This window comes from Drosophila willistoni, chromosome 3R, assembly GCF_018902025.1.
Source record: "Drosophila willistoni isolate 14030-0811.24 chromosome 3R, UCI_dwil_1.1, whole genome shotgun sequence".
Taxonomy (NCBI): Eukaryota; Metazoa; Arthropoda; class Insecta; order Diptera; family Drosophilidae; genus Drosophila; species Drosophila willistoni.
The window spans coordinates 5,103,592-5,124,500 of NC_061086.1; the positions used below are offsets into that span (position 1 = coordinate 5,103,592).

At 38.7% G+C, this 20,909-nt stretch overlaps 1 protein-coding gene and 1 long non-coding RNA gene across 2 annotated transcripts in view; both read left to right on the top strand.

The window, feature by feature from the left end:
- Positions 1-588: 588 nt before the first annotated feature.
- LOC124459969 overlaps positions 589-20,909 on the top strand; it is a 33,026-nt gene continuing 12,705 nt past the window's right edge. The window contains exons 1-2 of the long non-coding RNA XR_006953928.1: positions 589-915; positions 17,193-17,254. This is a non-coding gene — a long non-coding RNA (uncharacterized LOC124459969). The remainder of the gene's footprint in view (positions 916-17,192; positions 17,255-20,909) is intronic.
- LOC6651230 (dynein light chain roadblock-type 1) lies at positions 19,736-20,230 on the top strand. Its single transcript, XM_002072871.4, has one exon. It carries the CDS (start codon positions 19,845-19,847, stop codon positions 20,148-20,150), a length of 306 nt encoding a protein of 101 aa, XP_002072907.1. The 5' UTR covers positions 19,736-19,844; the 3' UTR covers positions 20,151-20,230.

A 20,909-nucleotide genomic window follows, 5' to 3' on the forward strand; every position in this document is an offset into this window, starting at 1 on the left:
GCTGCAAAAAATGGAACCCAGACCTAAAGAACCCACAGACACCTCAAGGCAATCCTAGTAATTTCCTTCAACTTTCCATTTAGTGCAGGTTGCCTCATACGTTAAAAAAATGTATAAACTGAACAAAAGACAAATCATAATTTTGGTCCATGGGCAATAAAAAATCACCTCAAGGACATATTTCGTGAAGCTATTTGTGTGATTGCTATTAAAAAGAAACAAGTGCAGACGGCATTAGGTGGCAATCCTCGAGCTGGGCTCAGCTAATGAGTCGTCGTTTCTGTCATCCCTCTCTTTCTCTCTCTCACATAGCAAAACGACTGATCGCTTCTTTTTTAAATGGCAGACGATGTTGACCTTGGCAACGGACCTTCAAGCGGAAATTTCGCACAAAAAAGAAGAGGGAAACATTTTTTATGATCCTTTTTTTATGGTAAAAAAAAACACAAAATATCCATTCCCTCTGCGTTTCACATTGCGTAGCAAACATTGCTTTTTTTTTTGTTTTTGGTTTTGTTACTTAAGGCACAACCTTTGGAAATTTATGATTTATGATGTGATGTCCGTGACCCTTTTGCATGCGGTCCAGAACTCTAAGGGTCGGATCGGGAATCGGATGCGATCGGCGACTGCTGTTTTGTAAACACTCAGTATGAATCCCAATACCAAAGTGCTTGGACGCAGCGGATTAGCTAAAAAACCAGGCATCAAAATAAAGGAAAAATGTGTGAAATGAGTTAAAAAATTGGCCAAAAATCCATGAGGAAAATATGAAAAGCATATGTTCTATACGAAAGTGTTGAGTGAGGGTGAAGTGTTCCAAGTGTGTGTGTTCCATGTGTTCTTGACATGTTGGTCAACTTCAATTTTTGATCAATTTATTTAATTTTGGATTTAATATCACCAAAATCGAATGTAAGTATGAAAGTCATCTATGTCTAGATTTATAAATGGCAAATATAGTTGACAAGTCGTTAAAAAGACTTTGGCTAAAGAGTGAAAGGTTACATAATCTGGTTTATCAGAAATCCATTGTCTAATATAAAAATGTTAAAGACGAGACAGTCACACCTCTAAACTTCATTGTGGTACACTACAAAAGTCTACAAAAATATTAGTTCGTTTTTTTATTTTAAACTGTACTTTTCAAAATATTCTCCGCAAAATCACACAAACTAAAACTCAGTAGGAAATATAGATGGATGACCATTTCATCTCCTTTTGGATTCTTCTGTGGCATCTACGCATCTTCCCATGAGTTTCTTACCGTTTTGGAGCGATTCTGCGAAATAAACAACAAAGCAGTATGATGGCTTCTCTCTCTCTTTCTGTCCCTCTTTCCGGCATCAACACCAACAAGAACTACAAACTCCGACCCCTAAAAACGGTTCCACCTCGCCCCCACCTTTTCTTCAGCTTCAACAACAAATCTTAAGAGAGCCATAAACAACATGGTTGACAATCTTAAATCTTGCAACTTGCAGGCCATGCCACAGATACAGATACGAATGCGAATGAATGTCGCAGCCATTATGAAACTCCCTTGTTGCCCTCGTTCTTGTTGCTGTCGTTGTTGTTGTTGCTGTAGATGTTGCTGATGCCGAAGACATTTCTTTTGTGTTGCTCTTGGTCGCAATCGCCATAGCAATTCGAATGTCTGTTGCGGTCATCGCTATGTTGAAATTCAACAGCAACAGACGAGCTGGCCCAGGTCTGCTTAAAAAGGCTTGGCCAGGTAAAAATGCCAAGGCACTTCTTCAGCACCGTGGGCTATATGGGGGAAAACTGAGGAAAAGTCAAAGCCATAGAACAAATTTACACCAACAATTTATGGGCTCAAAATCTTATGATTTTTTTTACATTTAGCTGGGTGTATATCAGATCAGAAATCCTGATTGTGGGACTTACCATTTACAATATCTCAAAATATTAAACATTTAGCAATATTTACGCATACGTAAATATTTGACTACTGTAATAATTATATTTTAAAATTTATGCTCGAAATTAAAATCGAATTAAAATTGAAGAAGGATTTAATTTGTCTTGGCCAATTGTATGAGTACCAAAAGTTATAATCGCAAAACACAAACATTCATACATAATTAATGTTTATTTTAAAGCATTAAATAAAAAACAAGAAATTTATTCATTTTGCCTAAATTGATTATGGAAATGGAACAATATTTGTTTTTGTTTAGGTCATTGGCAGTCGCATTTCTTTGGACATGAACAGATGACAGCTCAAGTTAATATAAGAATTTGATTAATAAGTTTATAAATGATCTGTACATACAATTTCAAATGTTTTTCCCACCAGAAATTTTAAGATTATGATGAGAAATTGAAATAAATAAACTTGTTGCAGTCCTCGGTAGAGTTGTCTAACATAAGTGGCCCAGTCATTTAAACAACTGAACAACGATGATCCGGGTTAGAATCTCAGGCTAGTGTATGGATGTAGTTTTCGTCTAAGCCGAAGGCCTTTGCTGCCAGTGCTTGTCAAACATAGTTTGCAACTATATCGTATTCCTTTAATAATAATAATAATAATAATAATAAATAAACCTGTTCAACCAAAACGGAGAATTTAGATTTTTCTAAAGAGAGAGATTAGAGTCATAAATTTTGCGCATTAGAAATTCATATTCATATTTACTTGAATACATTCTAATTCTATAGCACATGTTATTTAAGTAAATTATTTAATTAAGTAATTGTTTATAAGAAATAACCAAATATTTCATTAACTTTCATTACATCATTCTTTGGTGATGTCTGAAACCACTGTGACTTGGTCTTGGTCTTGGTCGATTCGTTGGGTCTTGGTCTGTTTGTTGTTTGTCTCCTTTATGGATTCTTTTCGTACCCTTTATCTCCATCTGTGATTGTAGCCAGATTTTTCTTCGCTTCCTCAACGCTCTGTGACTTTCATGGATATTTTGGGGTCAAATTTTCGTGCTTTGCAGGTAAGCAAGAGAAATGGATTTTCTTTGTTGCCATTGAGATTGGTATACGGATATCGTGTGTCTGCTAGCAGGCAAAGACAACAGCTTCGTGGACAAGGACGAAGTGGGACAGGGGCCAAGCTGTGGGTTTGGGGTTCTCCTTCTTTTTCTTTCACTCGTCGCTGCCATAGTTGCTGATAACCGGCACGCAGGCCACATGAGTTATGACCGTCTGCTGAAGTCTTTGTCGATTAAAGCTCCTCAATAATTGGATGTTTTTTTCTACTAACCATGCTCCATGTGGCTTGCAGATGGTTTTAAAGCCATTTAACGACCTTTTAAACACTTTGGCTTGAGGTGTTCGATGGGCCAGAAATCAACGCCAGGCATAAAGATTCAATGAGCTGCAAAGACATAAACCACAGTGAAATCAGAGACACTCAAAGAGATAGCGACAGAGAAAGGAAGAATGAGAAAGAGAGTCACACACCCAGAGAAAGAAAACATAAGCATTTGGCATTTGATGTTTATTTAATTTGCCGCAATTCATAACAATTTCGTTTACGACATTTTTACTACTTGAAAATGCCGTAAACAAAATGCCACCTCCCACAACACTACAACTCCAACCCGGACTTGGGCGGAATGGAAGAGGAAGAGGCTTCAGTGGCAGCCAGAGCACACGCTCAGGTTTACGACCATCTAACGCATCCACTGAATGGTCTACCGACAATTAAACGCTATTAAAGCCGAAGTAGATTTGAAAGTGAGAGCGTTGCAACACTTCCACTCCGCACTGGCATTTACCCGCCTCCCGCCCCAACCTGCTCAGCGCTTTAGAGCAAACCAAACTGCGTGTCGGCAGCATAGCGATTTATGTGCGTTTTATGGATCGTAAAACGCAAACAGAAACACAAACAACGAGCTGCATGATTTTACGACGTGTTGAATGCCACCAGGACGAGTTTACCAAAACACTTGTCTATTGGACTATGGATCCGATTCGGATCTGAGCTCAAGTGCAAGCGCCATCGTAAAAAAACTTTACTCTATCATACATATTGTATCCAGTTAACCCGTGACTACTTGAAAGAGCCGTAAAACGGTTATAAACCAAAGTGCTGTCCAAGGAGCATAAAAACGAAATCCTTTGGGTAACCATGCTAAATAAATACATACTTAAATTTATATGTATATATAGCTTGTTTAAGAGTGGTGGCTGATTTGATTTTGATTGTTTTGGGGGAATAATAATGTGCTTGATAATCTCCTTGTTAACGTAAAATCATCTTTATTTATTTCGAACAATAACTCAAAAAGGCAATCAATCGCTCAATTCCTGTAGCCAGTTCAAGTAAAAGGTCAAAAAGCACAATCCATTCAAAAATTCAAGTGCATGTGCCCTTAATGAATGACACAAGAGTGCAATAAACCATCTCCATATCCCATACATTTAGCCATATCGTGCTCCAGCACCATTATTAACCGAACTGAAGACGTGTTGATAAGCAATGCCGGACCCATCCTGAAGTCACCGAACCAGACGCAGACACTGACACAGACACAGACCCAGCGAACAATTGAACTAATGACGTGACTATGGACACTCGATCGACTCGATTTGGCAACTGACCATGTGGCTGCTATTCCCATTTCCATTTCCATTCCCATTCCCATTGACCACATCCCCACACCCATTCTTGTCTTTAGGCCCCATTGTTATCATTCGAAATGGCAAAACTTATGCATCGAAAGTGTTGTTAAATTACGCCAAATTGCTTAATTTCAATAATGAAACAGACCGCAGACATCGCCAGACGGCTTCGCCTCGCTCCATTCGCAGATGTCTGTTCGTGGAGCCAGTCAATAAAATTATAAATTTTCGGCTCAAAACCGCCTTCGAAATGATATGCAAGAGTGTCGAATTGAGGACTGATCCATGCCCCGCATTTTGCAATTCGTACCCCTTCTATTCTCCATCCTCTATCCTCTCTTAGCTGCAGCTTCGGTTCCGATTCCCGGCCAGACGGCGGCTTGACGCATCAGTTTAATGGGGCCATTCAATTGGTCGTTAATGTTGCTTTTTATTTAGCCTTTTATTGTTTCTGTTATTTTCTTATTGTTGTTGTTTTTTACCCATTGTTTACTTGAGACTTACTCAATTTTCTTATTGTTTATTTATGCGAGTTTAAATAATGCCCCGAAATTGGCGATAAGAAGCAGCTTGTTAGGCTGGTTTTTGCTCTGCCCAGTGATTTAGTGTTAAATAATTTATTAGCAAATAGTTCTAAGCCCTCACGAATATAAAACAACTAAATTCCCCATTTGGTCTAAGAGACTTTTGACTACTTTCTTGTAGATGGTAAAACTCGCACAGTTTATGGAAAATAGAGATATTCTCTTCTCTTCTTTTCTCTTCTCTTGTTATTGTTGTTGTTGCTATGTTACAGAATGGTTTTTCGGGGTCCAATGAGATATTTTATTGTATTTGGGTTGAAAAGATAAAAGCAAACATTTTCGAAACTTTTCATAAAGTTTCTAATTTATTGCCATACGTTTAGTGGGCGTATACGTAATATATTTTGTTCTCGTTGTGGGGCAGAAATGTTGTTGAACTTTATGAACCGATTGAATTGGCTTTAGCTAATACAGTTAATCATTTTCTATGACCCAACGTCTTATTGATGTTTTGAGCAAGGAGAAAGATTTTTGCTTCGGACTGTAATTGAAATCTGAAATTGAAGATTACATTTTTATTTCTTTTGATGGATTATATTCTTCTTTGTGTTGTGGATAGCAAAATTAATCAATCAAATTTGCAGTTAATCATTGTGAAATATTGTTGTGATGTTGCCAGCAGAATTAGTAAGAGTTGCTTAAGTGCAAAGTTGGCGTCTCACGTCTAGTTATGGGCACAATTCGTCCCAGAGGAGGAGTAAGGCAACGGCCGCGGAGGCGTATGACGTTCAATGGTCGACAGAAGCAGCAACAGCAAAAGCAACAGCAACAGCAACACGACAACAATCAAGACACGGCATGGCAATTGCCACTTTATCACTGGCCGTGTATCATAATTTAGGCAACTCGCATGCGACAATCTTTTACACCCACACAACAACGGCGACAGCAGGAACAACAAAAAGTTGCAAATTAAATTCGTTGACATTCGTTGCGCTGACTAAGCAACGTATACATAGGGACAAACTGAGCTGGACGTGTGCAATGCTGACTATGTTTAGATGACTGGCCGATGATAATAATAACAAAACGTCTGGCTGACCACGCCCACTCATCAGTTCAGTCCTTGGCTAAATGCATTTCCTGCGACATGCTTTTGGCTTTGCGTTAAAGACTCATATTAAGTTTAGTTGTTGCCATTATGACGACCCGAAAAACAAAAAACCAAGCACATTGAAAACAAAAACAGTTTACTGGCCTCATTGATTAAATGGCCGGCACAGCGATTGGCACGATGGCTTTTTTGACCAAAACACTGAAATTAGTTGGCATTTTAACACGAACACCTGACACTGAAGTCCAGCCGGGCCTGGCCAGGACGGGACAGGACAGGAAGCAGCTAAGCAGAGAGGGAGAGAACAGCAGTCCAGCTTCCATGAGGCTGTTGCACTAGTTTCTCTTTAGTCAAATGGGATTATATTACAGGCGACACGAGCACAAGGAAGGAAGGAGAAGTACATGTGTGTGTGTGTGTGTGTATGTGTGTGGTCTGCCATTATCGTTGCATGCAACAACAATGCGTTATTGAACGATAATTCCATTTAAACAAATGTTCGCGCTGAGCACCTGAATTCTCCAAATTATATGTGTGAGGTCGCCATCGATCCATCCATCGATCGATGCAAAAGCACTGCACATTTTAAAGCCTCTCAAACTCATCTCAACGATTGCAATTCTGTGCTTTTTTTGCGAAATGCGCCTAATAACAGACACACAAACACGCACACTCACACACAAGCACACTGCACAGTGGGTCGAACTGGAAAATCACGCATGTGAGTTGCATGTGCGGCTTTGTCGCTCAATTCAAGTGAAGCCATCCATCCATCCATTCAACCATTCAACCCATGGGGAAGATGCATTTGCACTTAAACGTTTTACTCCTCGAATAATGGCTTTAATGACTTTAATGGCGTTCAGATAATTTGGCCGTCGGGCAGCTGCCAAGCCCTGCCCTGCCCTGCATTGCCCTGCTTTGCCCTGTCCTTGTGTGTCCAGGGCAGCTCTTACTCCTTACTCTTTCCGTAATTGAGGAAAGTTGAGAGCCGCCGGTGAGATGCCACGTCCATTGCGATGGACATGGCGACGTGAAACCCCCGAGTTGGGTATGGGAAATATATGTAATTTGTTTATTGTGATGCTCTCTCCTTGGACCGCATTTATTGTGGCCAAAACTGTAATGAAAACCTGCAACATTTTATCGAAATGTAATGAATGTAATTAAACGAAAAGCAAGTGTATCAAAATTTCATCTTCAGATTTCAAACTGGAAAAAGGAGAAATCTTTTTAAATATTCTATCTAGCAAAGTTAACTTAATCGAGTGCAAAATATATGTAATTACACTTTTACGAAATAAATATTAAGATTGGTCTAACATATGAAAATACTAAAGCATGAAATTCTGGATAATAAAAAAGTAGTTTTTGTTTGTGGAGCTAAACAATAACTTAAAAGTTGTTAGTTGTTTAAAATGAAGGACAAATGTCACTGCAAGATGGGTAGCCAAAGCGTATATTGCTAATTGGGTGCTCACTTTGTCGGTCAGTCAACGAGACATTAACCTTGAGTAACGCAAATGGCAGTTCGTTAAAAAAAAGATACAACCCATAAAGAATACAGGTATGGGAAAAAAGACAGCGACACGACACAAATCAAAAGGTGCAACATACTCTCGTACTACTACATACATATGTATGTATATACATACATATATAGCAGACATAAATGAAATGGCATTGAGTGAAAGAGCAGACGATAATTAAGTAAAGTAGAAGAGGAAAAGTGCCAACTGGCAGGCAAGTGGAATGACATGGAACAACCAACGGTCTGAGGGGGAGTTTGTTGAATGACAAGTCGCACATTTTCAAAGAAATTATCAAAAAAACGAAAGAAGAAAGAAAAACAGAAAACAAGAAAAAAGAGAAATGGACACACACACACACACATACGGAGAGAAAAAGAACAACCGAAAAATGAACATAAATTTACAGAGACATTCAAATGCGAGTATAGAACCAACAAAATTGGGAAAAAGTGGGAAAGGAAATTGCCGAGCAGCAGCTGCTCCAGACCGTTGATGGACCCGGCGAACAGGCCAAAGAAAATGAAGGAGAAGCAAAAGATGCATTCCAAAATTAGTCAAATCAACTCACAAAGAAGTCAATTAAAATGAGAAAATGCTGCCAGTTGATATTCATCGAATCTGCTGGCAATCGGTCTGGGGGAAAAATACTTAAAGATACATTCATTAGCTTTTTGTTGTTTATTTATATTTGTTTACAAACTCATTTCGAACAGCCATTGAAATTGTCTTTCTGCAGAATTTATAAGCAAAAAAAAAGCGACTTTTTAAATTTTTAATTAAAATTCCAAGCGCATTTGGGCGACAAAAAATGCTTTTATTATTTTAATTACCAATTCGGTATGGAATGACAGACAGACAGACAAAGAGGAGAAGCAGACTCAGCTGCCACTTTGGCCAGTCAATATTAATTTCATAAAAATAACTTTGCTACTACAGCCATTTGCAGTTGCTGTTGCCGTTGCTCTTCATTATTGGCTTTTATACAAACAAAAAACGTGTCTTTTGTTCGTTTGTCACTGGTCTCAGCCAGCTGGTCCCCAGAAACGAAAACCTTCGTCTCTAACCATCTCGGAGACCGAATACCAAAAGAAGCCATTGCAATCTGGCAATACCAACGAATTGTTTTCTTAATAAAAACTCTCAAACATGCCAAACATTCATAGAGATACATAGATGGATATGTTTTGTACGTAGTAGGTACGCATTTGTGCTCCAGCTCCAGCTCCAGGTCCGATTCCGATTCCGACGCCGTCTCTGGCTTCATTCGATAAACATTTATTGGGCAATCCCATCACGGAATTCACGTTTCCAGTCGTTTCGTGACAGTTTCGTTAAAATGTTTGCCTTTTTTTCAAACCATCTGAGTTCATTTGCTGGCTTTGTTTTTTGTTTTTTTGTTTTTATTTCCAGAAGAATTATGCTCGGTGTATGAAAGGGAAATAAATAACCAAAATATGTATGTGATTGGGATAGTAAAGACTCTGATATTAAATGCAATTCGTATTGGAATGGAAACTGAATAAAGAAAACACCACACAGTAAATACTCCAACAACTTATAAAACAATCATATTGTTTTATTGACTATTCTCGGGTAGTTTTTCTATAACAACTACAATTTTTATTTTTGTACTTGAACAAAATCTAGATTAAAAATAATTTAGGTCAAGTTAATTTCTCTAAATCTAAAAGGCGAAAATCATAATATGAAGACCCAGTTTGATAATATTTTATGTATCTCTTACTTTTTTTCAAGCAATTTAATTTTCAATTGTCTCTGAATTACAAATAAACAAATCGCTGAAAATCTAAATATTAAAAATCTGTTTGTATAATGAAAGGATTTGCATCTAAGTATCCGAAAACTATAACATAATAATAATGAAAATTTGCTGACAAAATTCAACAAATAAAAATTAATATTCATTATTATTCAAGCAAAGTTGCCTAATTTATGCAATTAATTATTCTTAAATTTTCAGAAAAAAAATTCTAAAATGTGTGACTACTGCAATAATTCCTAAATAAAATTTATGAATGTTTAAAACAAATTAATATATTAATTTATGCAGTCTCTAATAAAAATCTGGTTAAATTTGATGCATCATTCCATTGGTTTTCTTATTAATATTAGCTTAGTTATACATACATAGTTAAAATCAAATAAAAATAAGTAAAAATATACTAAAATTCTTGTAAGTGCCATATTGTTTAAAAGGTCAAGGGTAACTCATCAAATTGAGTCATCAATTATCCACCACCTGAAGGAGTCAAATTCATCATAATCTGCCCACTGACACCTACTACAAGTAGCTGCCACAAGACTCTGCCGTAAATACAGTTTTACGATCCATCATTAGGAGGCACACACACTGACTTATACACACACACAGTCAAATTGACATTTGATTCAATGGGGCTGTAATGGTGATGTCTCAGCCTATTCGGAGACCCAGGCCAAGGCGGTGATTAGACGCATAATCTTGGGGCAATTTGTCACCACAGAAAGGAAACGAAACGAAACGGGGCGACGGCAGTCAAATGGCCACTAAAAATCATTTAAAGCGGAATAAAAATATTTTTTATGTCATTTTTATAGTTGTTGCAACAATCTAATAACAATCCGAATAATTATCCAAACAAACAATTTCACCGACGCCAAAGCGACGGCAAAAGTAAAAGCAGAAAGGCAGAAGAAACAGAATACTTTTTCAGTTGCCTGGGCCTGGGCTTATTGTTGCTGCTGCTTCGCCGACGGACGGCCAAAATGAGCCATAAAATGAACATAAAACCCCAGAGTGCGAAGCAGCTACTGCGTTAGGGCTAGGCCACGCCCCCGCTGCTGTTGCTGTTGCGTCGCTGTCGACGTCGTCGCGCATACGGAAGCCATAACGGGCAAAGCAAATTGCCGATAACTCAAAAGCAAATGTGGGAAAACGGCCATCAGGAAAGAGAGAGCGAGAGCACACATAATGGCTGCATAGTGTGCCTGCAGGTGTGAGCGAGATGGAATGCGAATTGTATTCTCTGCTATGCGCACCGTAATGGCTGCGCAACCACCGTTTGCATGAATGCCAGAACGAGATGCACTTATATAAGTATGGTGGCGCAAGAGAGTGAAAAAGAGCAACCGAGAGGGAGAGCGAGAGTGAGAGAGAGAGAGACTGAGGGAGAGAGCGCTTGCCTTTGAGCTCAACCTGCCTGCCGAGCCACGTGTCCTCTCACATAAAAACAAGTAAGAGCATAATCGATACGCAGCTCTTTCTGATTTCATTCGTGAGAATTGCTTTTCTCACGCTCTCGTCGCCATAACTGTCGTCGTTTATGGCCGTTTTAAGTGCGACTGAGATGGCCTCATAATCGTTTTGCAGAATTTGGCTCAATTGTTTCGAGAGAGCGGTGCTCTAGTTGTTGTTGTTGTTGTTGTTGTTGCTGGTGTAATACGTTTTGTTTGTTTGTGTTGTTGTTGCCAATGTGGCTAATGTGATCGAGCATTAATTAATATTGATTTAATTAGTGCTTGACCACACACTACTTTAGCCCTGAGGCCTAGGATTTGGCCAAGTCTTTTACTTTCATTTCCATTTTGCACTATGTGTCTCTAACTCCTTCGCTCTCTCTCTCTATCTCTATCCCATGCTCACTCTCAGTTTCCCTCTCTCTGAGAGCATGGAGCTACTGAGCTTTGGGGCGCTTTTTTTTTGTTTTGTTTTTGGCTCCCAAGAAAACGGCAAAAACGGATGAATTCGAGAAGAAAAAAAAAACAACGAGCGCGCGCATCTCCCGCATCTTTGCACGGCTGCCAGAATGGGACATAAAATGTGCCAGGCAGTTAAAATGTAGATTTAAGTAAGTGGAAACGAGATCGTTACGTTGGCGCATAAAAATAAAAATCATTGTTGTTGTGCACTGATTGAAATAAGCAGGGAGCACGAGCACGGAAGACACGAACATGGAGCAGCAACGACGACGACGACGACGACGACGACGATGATGGCAACAGGCAACAAGAAAATCGTGTGATTTTTCCTCTGAGCGATTTTTGTATGTTTTTCTGTCTTGTCCTTTCCACTCGGTTTTCCTTTGAGTGAAAATGCGTGTTCATTCTGTTTCTGTGTGTGGAGGTGGCAGGGAGGTAGCCAACATGTTGCGAGTGGAGTTCATTTCCATTCTACTCCCCCCACATACCGCCCCACGCCGCTCTCAATCAATCACAAATGGAACTGCGTAGGTCCAGCACCTTAATAACACCTTAAACTTGTCTATTTCTAGTTTTTTTTTTGTTTCCTTCTTTTGGGCAAATTTATCTTCCCTCCGCTGCCCCAAGCCCAGTCAATGCCCTCGCTTTATCTCTCAGCTCACGCTCCCTCTCTTCGTCTATCTCTCTGTATTCATTATTTCTGGTTGCTCTGTTTTCTCTGCTGCTGCTTTTTAAGATTCTTTTCATTTTCATTTTATGGCTTTTATGCGGGTCTTTATGACTTTTTATGGGGTTTAGTGCGTGCCAAAAACGAAAGGAAAAAAACAACACTTTTAATTGAATAATTCCCAGGCGGTAGACGTAGACGACGGCGGCGTCGGTGGAACTGGCGGCATGGAGGCCGGCCTCAGTTTTGGGACGATTACTGAACAATTTAATTGGCAAATTCAAAATTGGAAATCGCCATGATAACCCATATGGATTTTAATTGGGTTAAACTACTAAAATACCATGAGTATTCTTAATATTCTTTCTTCTTGGGTGGTTTCATCTTTTCGAAAGTGAAGACGAGGGCGCCAGTTCAATTGTTGCTAAATAAAACGAAAGATTTGAAGAAGTCGTGCAAGTTTTTGTTATTGTTTTAAAACAATTATGCTTAAGTGGATGCAGTTTAATTTTTATTTAACATATAGCCAATTATGCTTCTTCCGCTTGACTCCCTTTAGGCATCTTCTTTTCGTTCGACTGTTGGAAAAAAGCTAAATTGATAAATTATATAAAAAAGAAAACTTAATAATATAAATAAGTAGCCACTGCATCTTCTCGCACCGGCTAGTTGGCCGGTTGTGAACGTAATTGCAATGCAAATGCAGGGCGAGATTGGGGCGGAAGGGAAGACTGGGGGCTTCGAGTTAATTGCGGTTTTTAATATTCCTGCCCTGTTTCCTTTACTATGTGTGTGTGTGTGAGTGGGGGGGGTAAAGGGAGATTGGGAAGTGAGTGTAAACACGACATGAAATGTTGCCATTGGTACTTAGACTGCAACAGGAATTTGAGTGTGCAGCACATGCAACATGCCGCATGGCTGGGCTACTTCCAAAGACCCGTCTGGGACTCAAAACTTTCGAGTCAGACTCCGACATCGACACCGATACTGACCCCCCGCATGTCCGAATGGACTGGCCTGGTCTGGGCTACTCCTTTGGTTGCGCGTGAAAGGATAAAATTTATGACCGGCTCAGACCCTTGTAATTGCACGCAATGCCGTCGGTTCGGAGAGTTGCCACACTCGCAGCCAACGGCGACTTACCGCTTCGTTCGGTCACACAATTTTTAATTTTCAAAAAAGAAAACAAAAAATGCAGGCAAAAGATGACATAAAAGCAAAAAGAGGAAAAAAAGGAAAGAAATATAAGTAACAAAACAAACAAAGCAAAGCACCCGGTGCAATGTGAGTGTGTTGTCTGTGTGAGTATGCGTCCTTTTGGCCGGACACGTCGTTTTCCTGGTCTTCGTACTCTTCCTGGTGCGGCTGGTCGTTACCGCATGTTGCGACTGCTGCAGGCAGTCAGTCCATTTGCCACATGAAATGCCACGGATCGGTGGAACGTGGAATGTCCTTTTAATGGACTTTCACACTGCGCAGCACCGCACCACACCGCATCACATCGCATCCTTTCGCACAAACCTTTTAGGTTGCACTCATGTAACTCGTTTGATTGCCGTGAATTGCTTGCTGCATGATTTTTATCCTTTCACTCAGTTTTCCCACTTTTGTTTCATTTGTCGCAGTTGTCATAAATCTTCAGTATCCTGCCAGTCGATTATATGCATCAGATGGCCAGCTGACCAGCTCTCTAAATATCACAGCACAATTGTGTGTGGTAACAGGACTAAAAGAAAATAAGAAATAAGAAATTTAAAGTTTCCATTAAGAAATTCATATCATTAACTAAAAGACGATAAGAAAGTTAAGAAAATTTTGTTATTATTTAGTGATATTGTCGAAAATGTTTATCAAGTTTTTACGAATAATAGCACTACCCGTATAAATTACTGACGAAGGAATCTAATTAGGTACATTAAAATGAATGTTGCTTTTAAATTTCAATTAGTCCAACACGACGGTAAGCCAATAAAAACTAACATTAACAGTCATAAATCTACTTCGGGTTACCCTATACAAATAGCTCATTGCCCAAACTCAAATTTAAAAGTAGTTGCTGCTATATCAGAGTTCATTATTTTGTTTGATAAGCGAAAAACAATCTAATCCAATGCAAAAATGGCAATAAAATTCTTTTATGAAATTTAAAGATTTTGTTATATTTCCTTTTTCATCGCACTACGAGTGTGTGTATAGAACAATTTTCTCAGTTCTCTCCTTTTCTAACAATTACACAGGCCTACAAAGCTCAGAACCAGATGTCGGAGTAAACATATTTATTACATTGTGGTACGCTGGAATGCAAATAATTCGATTAAGAAGGTCATATAATGAATAAAATCCTTAAGTTCTGCGATTACTTTTATATTTATTTCAATAATCATATCTAATTCTTCAACTTTTTAACAGCTTTTGCTATTTCAGCCGCAGACACAATTAATTCTGCGTGACATACCAATTTATCATGAAATTTTCGCCGAAATGAAGAATTGCAACTGCTTAAGTTGACAGTGAAATGCAGTTAACATGCTCTATATGCAGTTGACTTTAGGATTTGAATCATTCTGGAAGCTGGACATTGTCCACATGACTAGCGGACCACAAATGCAATGGCGGTGTCAAATGTGACGCTGAATTTATAGCCAGGGCTTTATTTATGCTCTTATCGTGTTGGCCAGTTGGCCAGTTGGCTGGCTGGCTGGCCTTAGCACGTTGTCAAGTGTTTATCTCTGTCCGGGTTGGAACCAGACCCAGACCCTGCCCAGTGAATAAAGCGAAATGAAATACCGAAAAAGCTTAAAATTGAATTTATGACTGCACCTAAATCATGCGCCGAAAAAGAAAAAAACACAACCAAAAGCAAAATACAACAGCCAAAAACAACTTACATACAAATACACTCACACTCACACACACTCTCTCACAGAGATACAGATATATGTAAATACAGATACAAATACATTTTTGGTTTGTGTGGATTTTTGGATATATGCGCTTGAATGAGCCTGTCGCATGATTTAGGGGCCTCAGTCAAATTTAAATAATAAATATTTCATAGAGACCCCACCCTCTTGTCTCTACTCTTGACTCCGGCTCATCCCCAACACAGTCACCCTCTACCTTCTCCTCTGCCTTTTCCCCGAAATGCGTAAAATATTCAAAGCGAACGAAACAAAATTGTGCGACTAAATCAAAATCTTTTCGAAATAAAACGTTTGAAAATTGAATTTCGATTCTTTCAGAGACGAATCGGCAACGAAATTGAAAACATTTGTAACGGAAATGAAAACCAGCGTGTTTTTGGGGAGAGGCGTGGCAATGGGGGCGAAGAGCTTGGCTGAGAGCCCTCAGAAAGAAACGAAAGAAAGAAAACAAACTCGGTTCAGTATGGCAACTCAGTTTGTTTTTTTTTTTGTATTTTTGTTGGGTCTGAATTTAAATTAAGAAATTTATCTTTTGAATACGTCTTTCCCCCAAAATTCATGTTTGCATGTATCTCTGGCTTCTTTTGTCTTCTCATTTTTTCGGTTTGTTCGGTTATGTGCGATAAAGAAAACAATCTCTCACCTTCTCCGACCAATAAAATTAAAATTAGTTTTTGTTTCTTTGTCCCCAGCACCTCGTCTTGTCTTGATAAGATTTCGTTTGTTTTTCTTTTGTAGATTAAACCGCAACACACAAAAACCAAAAAATAAAACAAAAACAAGTCGAAACATGATATTTGTATATGTTGTTTGTTTTATACAAAAATTTTAAATTTATTTATTTAATTCTCGGCTTGCGCGAAACGAGTTATGGAATTCCATTTGAGAGATTTATTTAAACTTGGCGTTTTGCACCTTCTCGGGACAGGCCAGGCTCAGTTTTGGCAACGATTTGTACCCAGCTCGAGAACGATTTTCGGAATGGCTTTTATAGCTGCTTTCATGGCTAATAAAAATTTGCATTGGCCTGGTCGCAATATTTATTGTTGTGTGCTCTCGAAACCAGATCGACCAGGAGGTGGTTGGGGCTTGGGGTATTCACAATCCGATGTTCACACTGAACAGAATTTGCATACGAAATTACGCCTCTTAAAGATAAATACCTTAAATTAGTTGTTATTTAGAAGTTCGTTAAATAAATTTCGATAAAAACAAATAATGTCATTTGTCATTTGAGTTTTTGCTTTCGGCATCCTGCCATATTTTCACAGTTTTTATGGAATTCATTGTGCTTTCATTTCACTGACAAATTGATGCCTAAAATTTTTGAAACATTTAATATAACTGAAGTAGATGAGATGAGCAATATGAGCTTTGAAATTTTAACGAAATGTTCAGTTTAATGATAATACTCCAGAAAAACCTACAAATTAGTCTCAGGAGTTTTGACCAAAAGACAAAGAACATTTATTTTACAAGTTGCGTATCATATTCCTATAGACACCTTAGGTCTTCTACATTTAAACAACCTTTCTGAGTCGTTGATCTATTTTAACAGATAAGCATTTTATGGCAAACATTTTGTTGTTTTTTCGCTTTTTGGAGTTTCGAGTTTTTCTATGATAAAAGGCCTTTATACATTTTTTCTAATTTTTGGGGTTGAAAAAGAAAATACAGTCCTATCTTATGATGTGTTGCTTGTTCCTCTAAAACAAAAATCGCATTTTTCCATTTATAACTATAATTTTTAATAATTTTTATTGATAATTATCGACAATTTGTGTATTTGTCATAAATTTGTAATAAAATATTAATTCTGCATTGAAATTGTTCAGTTTCAGCTTATATTAACTTAAAATCTAGAAGTTTAACTATTTTTATAACTATGAATTATTTATTTCTAATTGTAAGATAAATATTTCCATTTGTAAATGTTCTTACTATTTAAATGATTTTGTGCTATCTGGATACTTAAATATTTTTGGTTCTAAAAAGTTGTAAATTAATGAGAGCTTAAGGCAATTTTCATTACTAAATGAAGATTTATTAATGGTATTAAATTTGAGTTAATTGTGATGAAATTCAATAATAATTAATGAATCTAAAGCCTTATGTTTAATTTAATTACAGACTGCGAGAATTTCACCCTACCGAAACCAAGCGCCATTAAACATAGTTTTGTTTAGTTATTGGTGAGTCCACATATGAATAATTATGTATAAAGTGTGTGTATATGTGTGTGTGTGTGTCTGTATATGCAATATTTACGAGTCCTTCTGAGTGCTAAAGTGAGTGTGTGTCCATTCCTGGGTTGAAGTGCGTTGATATGTCATTGGCAATGGGTCTGGCAAACTGTGTCAGTATGCCTGTGGGGTAGGTGAGTCAGTACAAAGGATATTTGGGCCACTCGACCATGGACAGGCGAACGGAAGGACAGACAGACAGGGTCCAATTTGTGCCATATGTGGCCATGTATCCCTTTCGTTGCCTGTGCACACAAATGGAAGACCAAAACAGAAAACGAGATACAGATACAACTCCAACGTCCACGTTCAAGGCGAATGTAGGTGAAGTATCATACTGACCGCTGCTGGTCTCTGACCCAGGGCCCAGGCAACGAATCCAAAAGCCAAAGCGGGCGGCATGAAATACTGAAATGCTCATTTGCATATTCTGGAAACGGTAACAGGGAAAAGTGTTGGAAAAAAAATTACAACTCTCGAATTGTCTCCCTGTTACTCGCCTCGTGTGGCTCTTTCTCTTGGCTGTTGTGGAGTTTTTCATTAAAGTTGTGTTGTGAGTGTTGGTTTTTCTAATTAACAAAGGAATTTCGTATGTCATTTGTGTAATTATGCCGAAAAAGTTTTATTCCTAGTCGCCATTGCAGTCGCCGGTTGACCTTTTGACCTCTTTGAGCAGAAATCGTGGATGAGTTTAGTGCCATCGTAACGATAGCAATCTAATTAGATGATTTACTGCCACGGCATAATGTCGAATACTTTAAGTTTGGATAAGCAATGCCTCCCAATACCCTTGCCCCCCGGTATAGATAACAGAGAAAGAGAGAGAGAGAGCCAGGGAGAGGAAATATGCATCTAACGATTTATGAGTTCAAGTTTTGCATAGTTTCAAATGGCCTAAACACTAACTCGACACACAAATCTTCCGTTTTGCATTTGGCGGTCATGAATCAAGTCAGCCACAACTCACAAACGGGACCAAAACGAATGGGCATAGTCCTAAAATCCTACATACAATGGGCAACATTTCAAAAATTATTGAGAAATAATAAGTTCCACCCGATTACTCCACTAAATGAAACTAATGGAACATTTAAGATAATTATAAAATATTATAGTTCTTATAATAGAGCCAAAGAGGGATCAGAGGGTGGAAAAATGTTATATCATGTCAGTAGAAATTACTTTTAAACTGGTATCATCATAAAGGTTTTATTTTTAAAATAAAGAAAAGGTAACTGCTGCATAAACAGAAACCAAACCAAATTATTAACCATTTCGATCCATGAGTCTGTAATTAAAAAGGAGATTCTGCACCTAGAGTCATCCCAAGCAGTTGTATATATGCGTTCAAACCTAAATGTTTTTAATAATTATCAATGTTTGCTGACTCCAAAACTTTGCCATATCCATTGTACTTCTGCATTTTGATCGTAGACCTGAACTCAATCCGATGTCTATACAACTCTTGCAAACTGGCCCACAGTTTTGGGCTGACTTTTTGAAATGGCATCAAAATTTATGCACATTTTATTGACCAACCCAAGGAAAAACATGGCAGAGTGATTGTTGTTGTTCGTGTTGTTGTTGTTGTTGTTGGTGTTGTAGTTTGGACAACAACATGTCCGAAAGTGTTTTATGGCTGTTGTGGGTGCTCAAGTGGCCATTTTGGGTTGGTCCAGGTCCCAGGGACTTGCATATGTATATGCACTCCACTCGTTGCGTTTGTCCGACAAGCACTTGGCATGGCAAATGCTCTTGTTTGTTGTGAAACCCTGAATACAGATGAGCCCGTCCAGCTAACCCATACCGAATACTTACTTGCGGCTTATTTGCGACTTTGATATGCCTGATTTATGGCAAAGAACTCGTACTGTTCGGCTAATCCAACGATTGCAATTAAAGCTGCTTTGTGGCATGTCAACGACCTGGGCCAATCAACGGCAGCTAACAAGAGCTCGCAGTGAAACGACTCAAAGTCAAAAAGTCAATTAGCCGCTCCGGTCCAACTTGGATGATGTTGGATGTCTGAAAATACATCCGAATAATAATGAAAGGAGACCGAACTGCTGAGGGCGGGCAACCGAGCTGAAGTGGAAATCTCGTTAAAAGTCAATAACAGACGCCATTAATGTGCATGAAAATGAAATGAAAACGGCTTGATGAGCGGAAGAGGAGGCGGCAGGGCCAGTGTAGGGCAACAGCCACGCGACCACTTGATTCAGCTCAAGACAGAACAGGAAAGGAACGAAACGTAAAATGGGAGGAGGGGGCTGTTCGATATCAATTTTGTATAGTAATTTGAACTGACCTCAAAGTGGAGGGCAAGTTCAATGGCATTCGAACTAAATTCTGAAATATGCATAAGTGACTCATGAACCTAGACCGAAATTCAAAAAACTCAGTCATCTGTTTAGTTAATTTCATTTAGTTTTGCTTCCCAAACTTCAGTACAGAAACAGATCACACGCCGTACAACAACCTAAGGAATCCAATATTATTTATAGAAAAATATAGTAAAAAATAAAAAAAAGGCAATAAAATGAATCGCATTCTGGAAGATGTGATCCGCAAGAATAAACCGATGGTGGAGCGTATTACATCTGAGAACACAATGGGCTATGTGGTCTCGGATAATGCTGCCAGTGCCGTGGCCGAATCTTCCTTTGATAACACCAGTGCCTTGGCCATCATCAAGCACATGAACGGAGCTCTCGTGGGTATGGCCCAAAGTGTCATTCGTGACTTGGATCCGACAAACAAATTGTGTTACTTACGTGTGGCCACACGTAAATTCGAATATCTCATTGCCCCGGAGGAGGTCTTTACCATAACCGTGGTGCAGTAAATTATATCAAAGGGTGCTGTGTATGTGTGTGTTTGTGTTGAATATAACTTAAATATATTAACTGCCTATGGAATGCCAAATTGTAGAGAGTTGAATTTACCCTCAGGTTATTGGGTGATGATGATTAAACCCCTTGAGTCCTAAGTAAATCTTTTGCAAAAGAATGCTCAAGTAAACAATACGAAATATCGGTGAAACGGTCTCTTTGCTCGAAAATCCTTTATAATACCCAACTGACGGTCGCGATTATTTATTGCTATGGCTTCATCGGTCCGGAAATTTATTCTATCTATCTATGAGAGAATGTGGCATTCTAATGCGATAATTCAAAAGATTTACTTCTGTCAACATGACCATTTTGTTGGACCCCTTAGATATCGGGGTGGAAATGGCCTTTTAAACTTATTCTTCTTTTACTTTTTTCTGCAATGGATTCGGTATCGGCTTCGGTTTCTACATATATCTCGGTCTCTTTCAATACCAATCTCCTTGATTCATTCACAATGGATGCTGCTTGGAATCCCCGGGTCTGCCTGCTATTTTAATTTAAAATGGCAGAACTCGTAACTCATTTTTACGACGCACCCTCCAGGCAGTTGTGTCAGTGTGTGTGTGTGTGTGTGTGTGTGTATCTGTGTATCTCGGCTTGTATCCTTGTGTTGGTGAACTTGTCCTATTTTTACAGGGCCTTGCAGGGGTTGATACTCCGCTCGTTACAATAACTTATCTGCCCTTTTTTTTTCTTTTACCCGAGCCCGA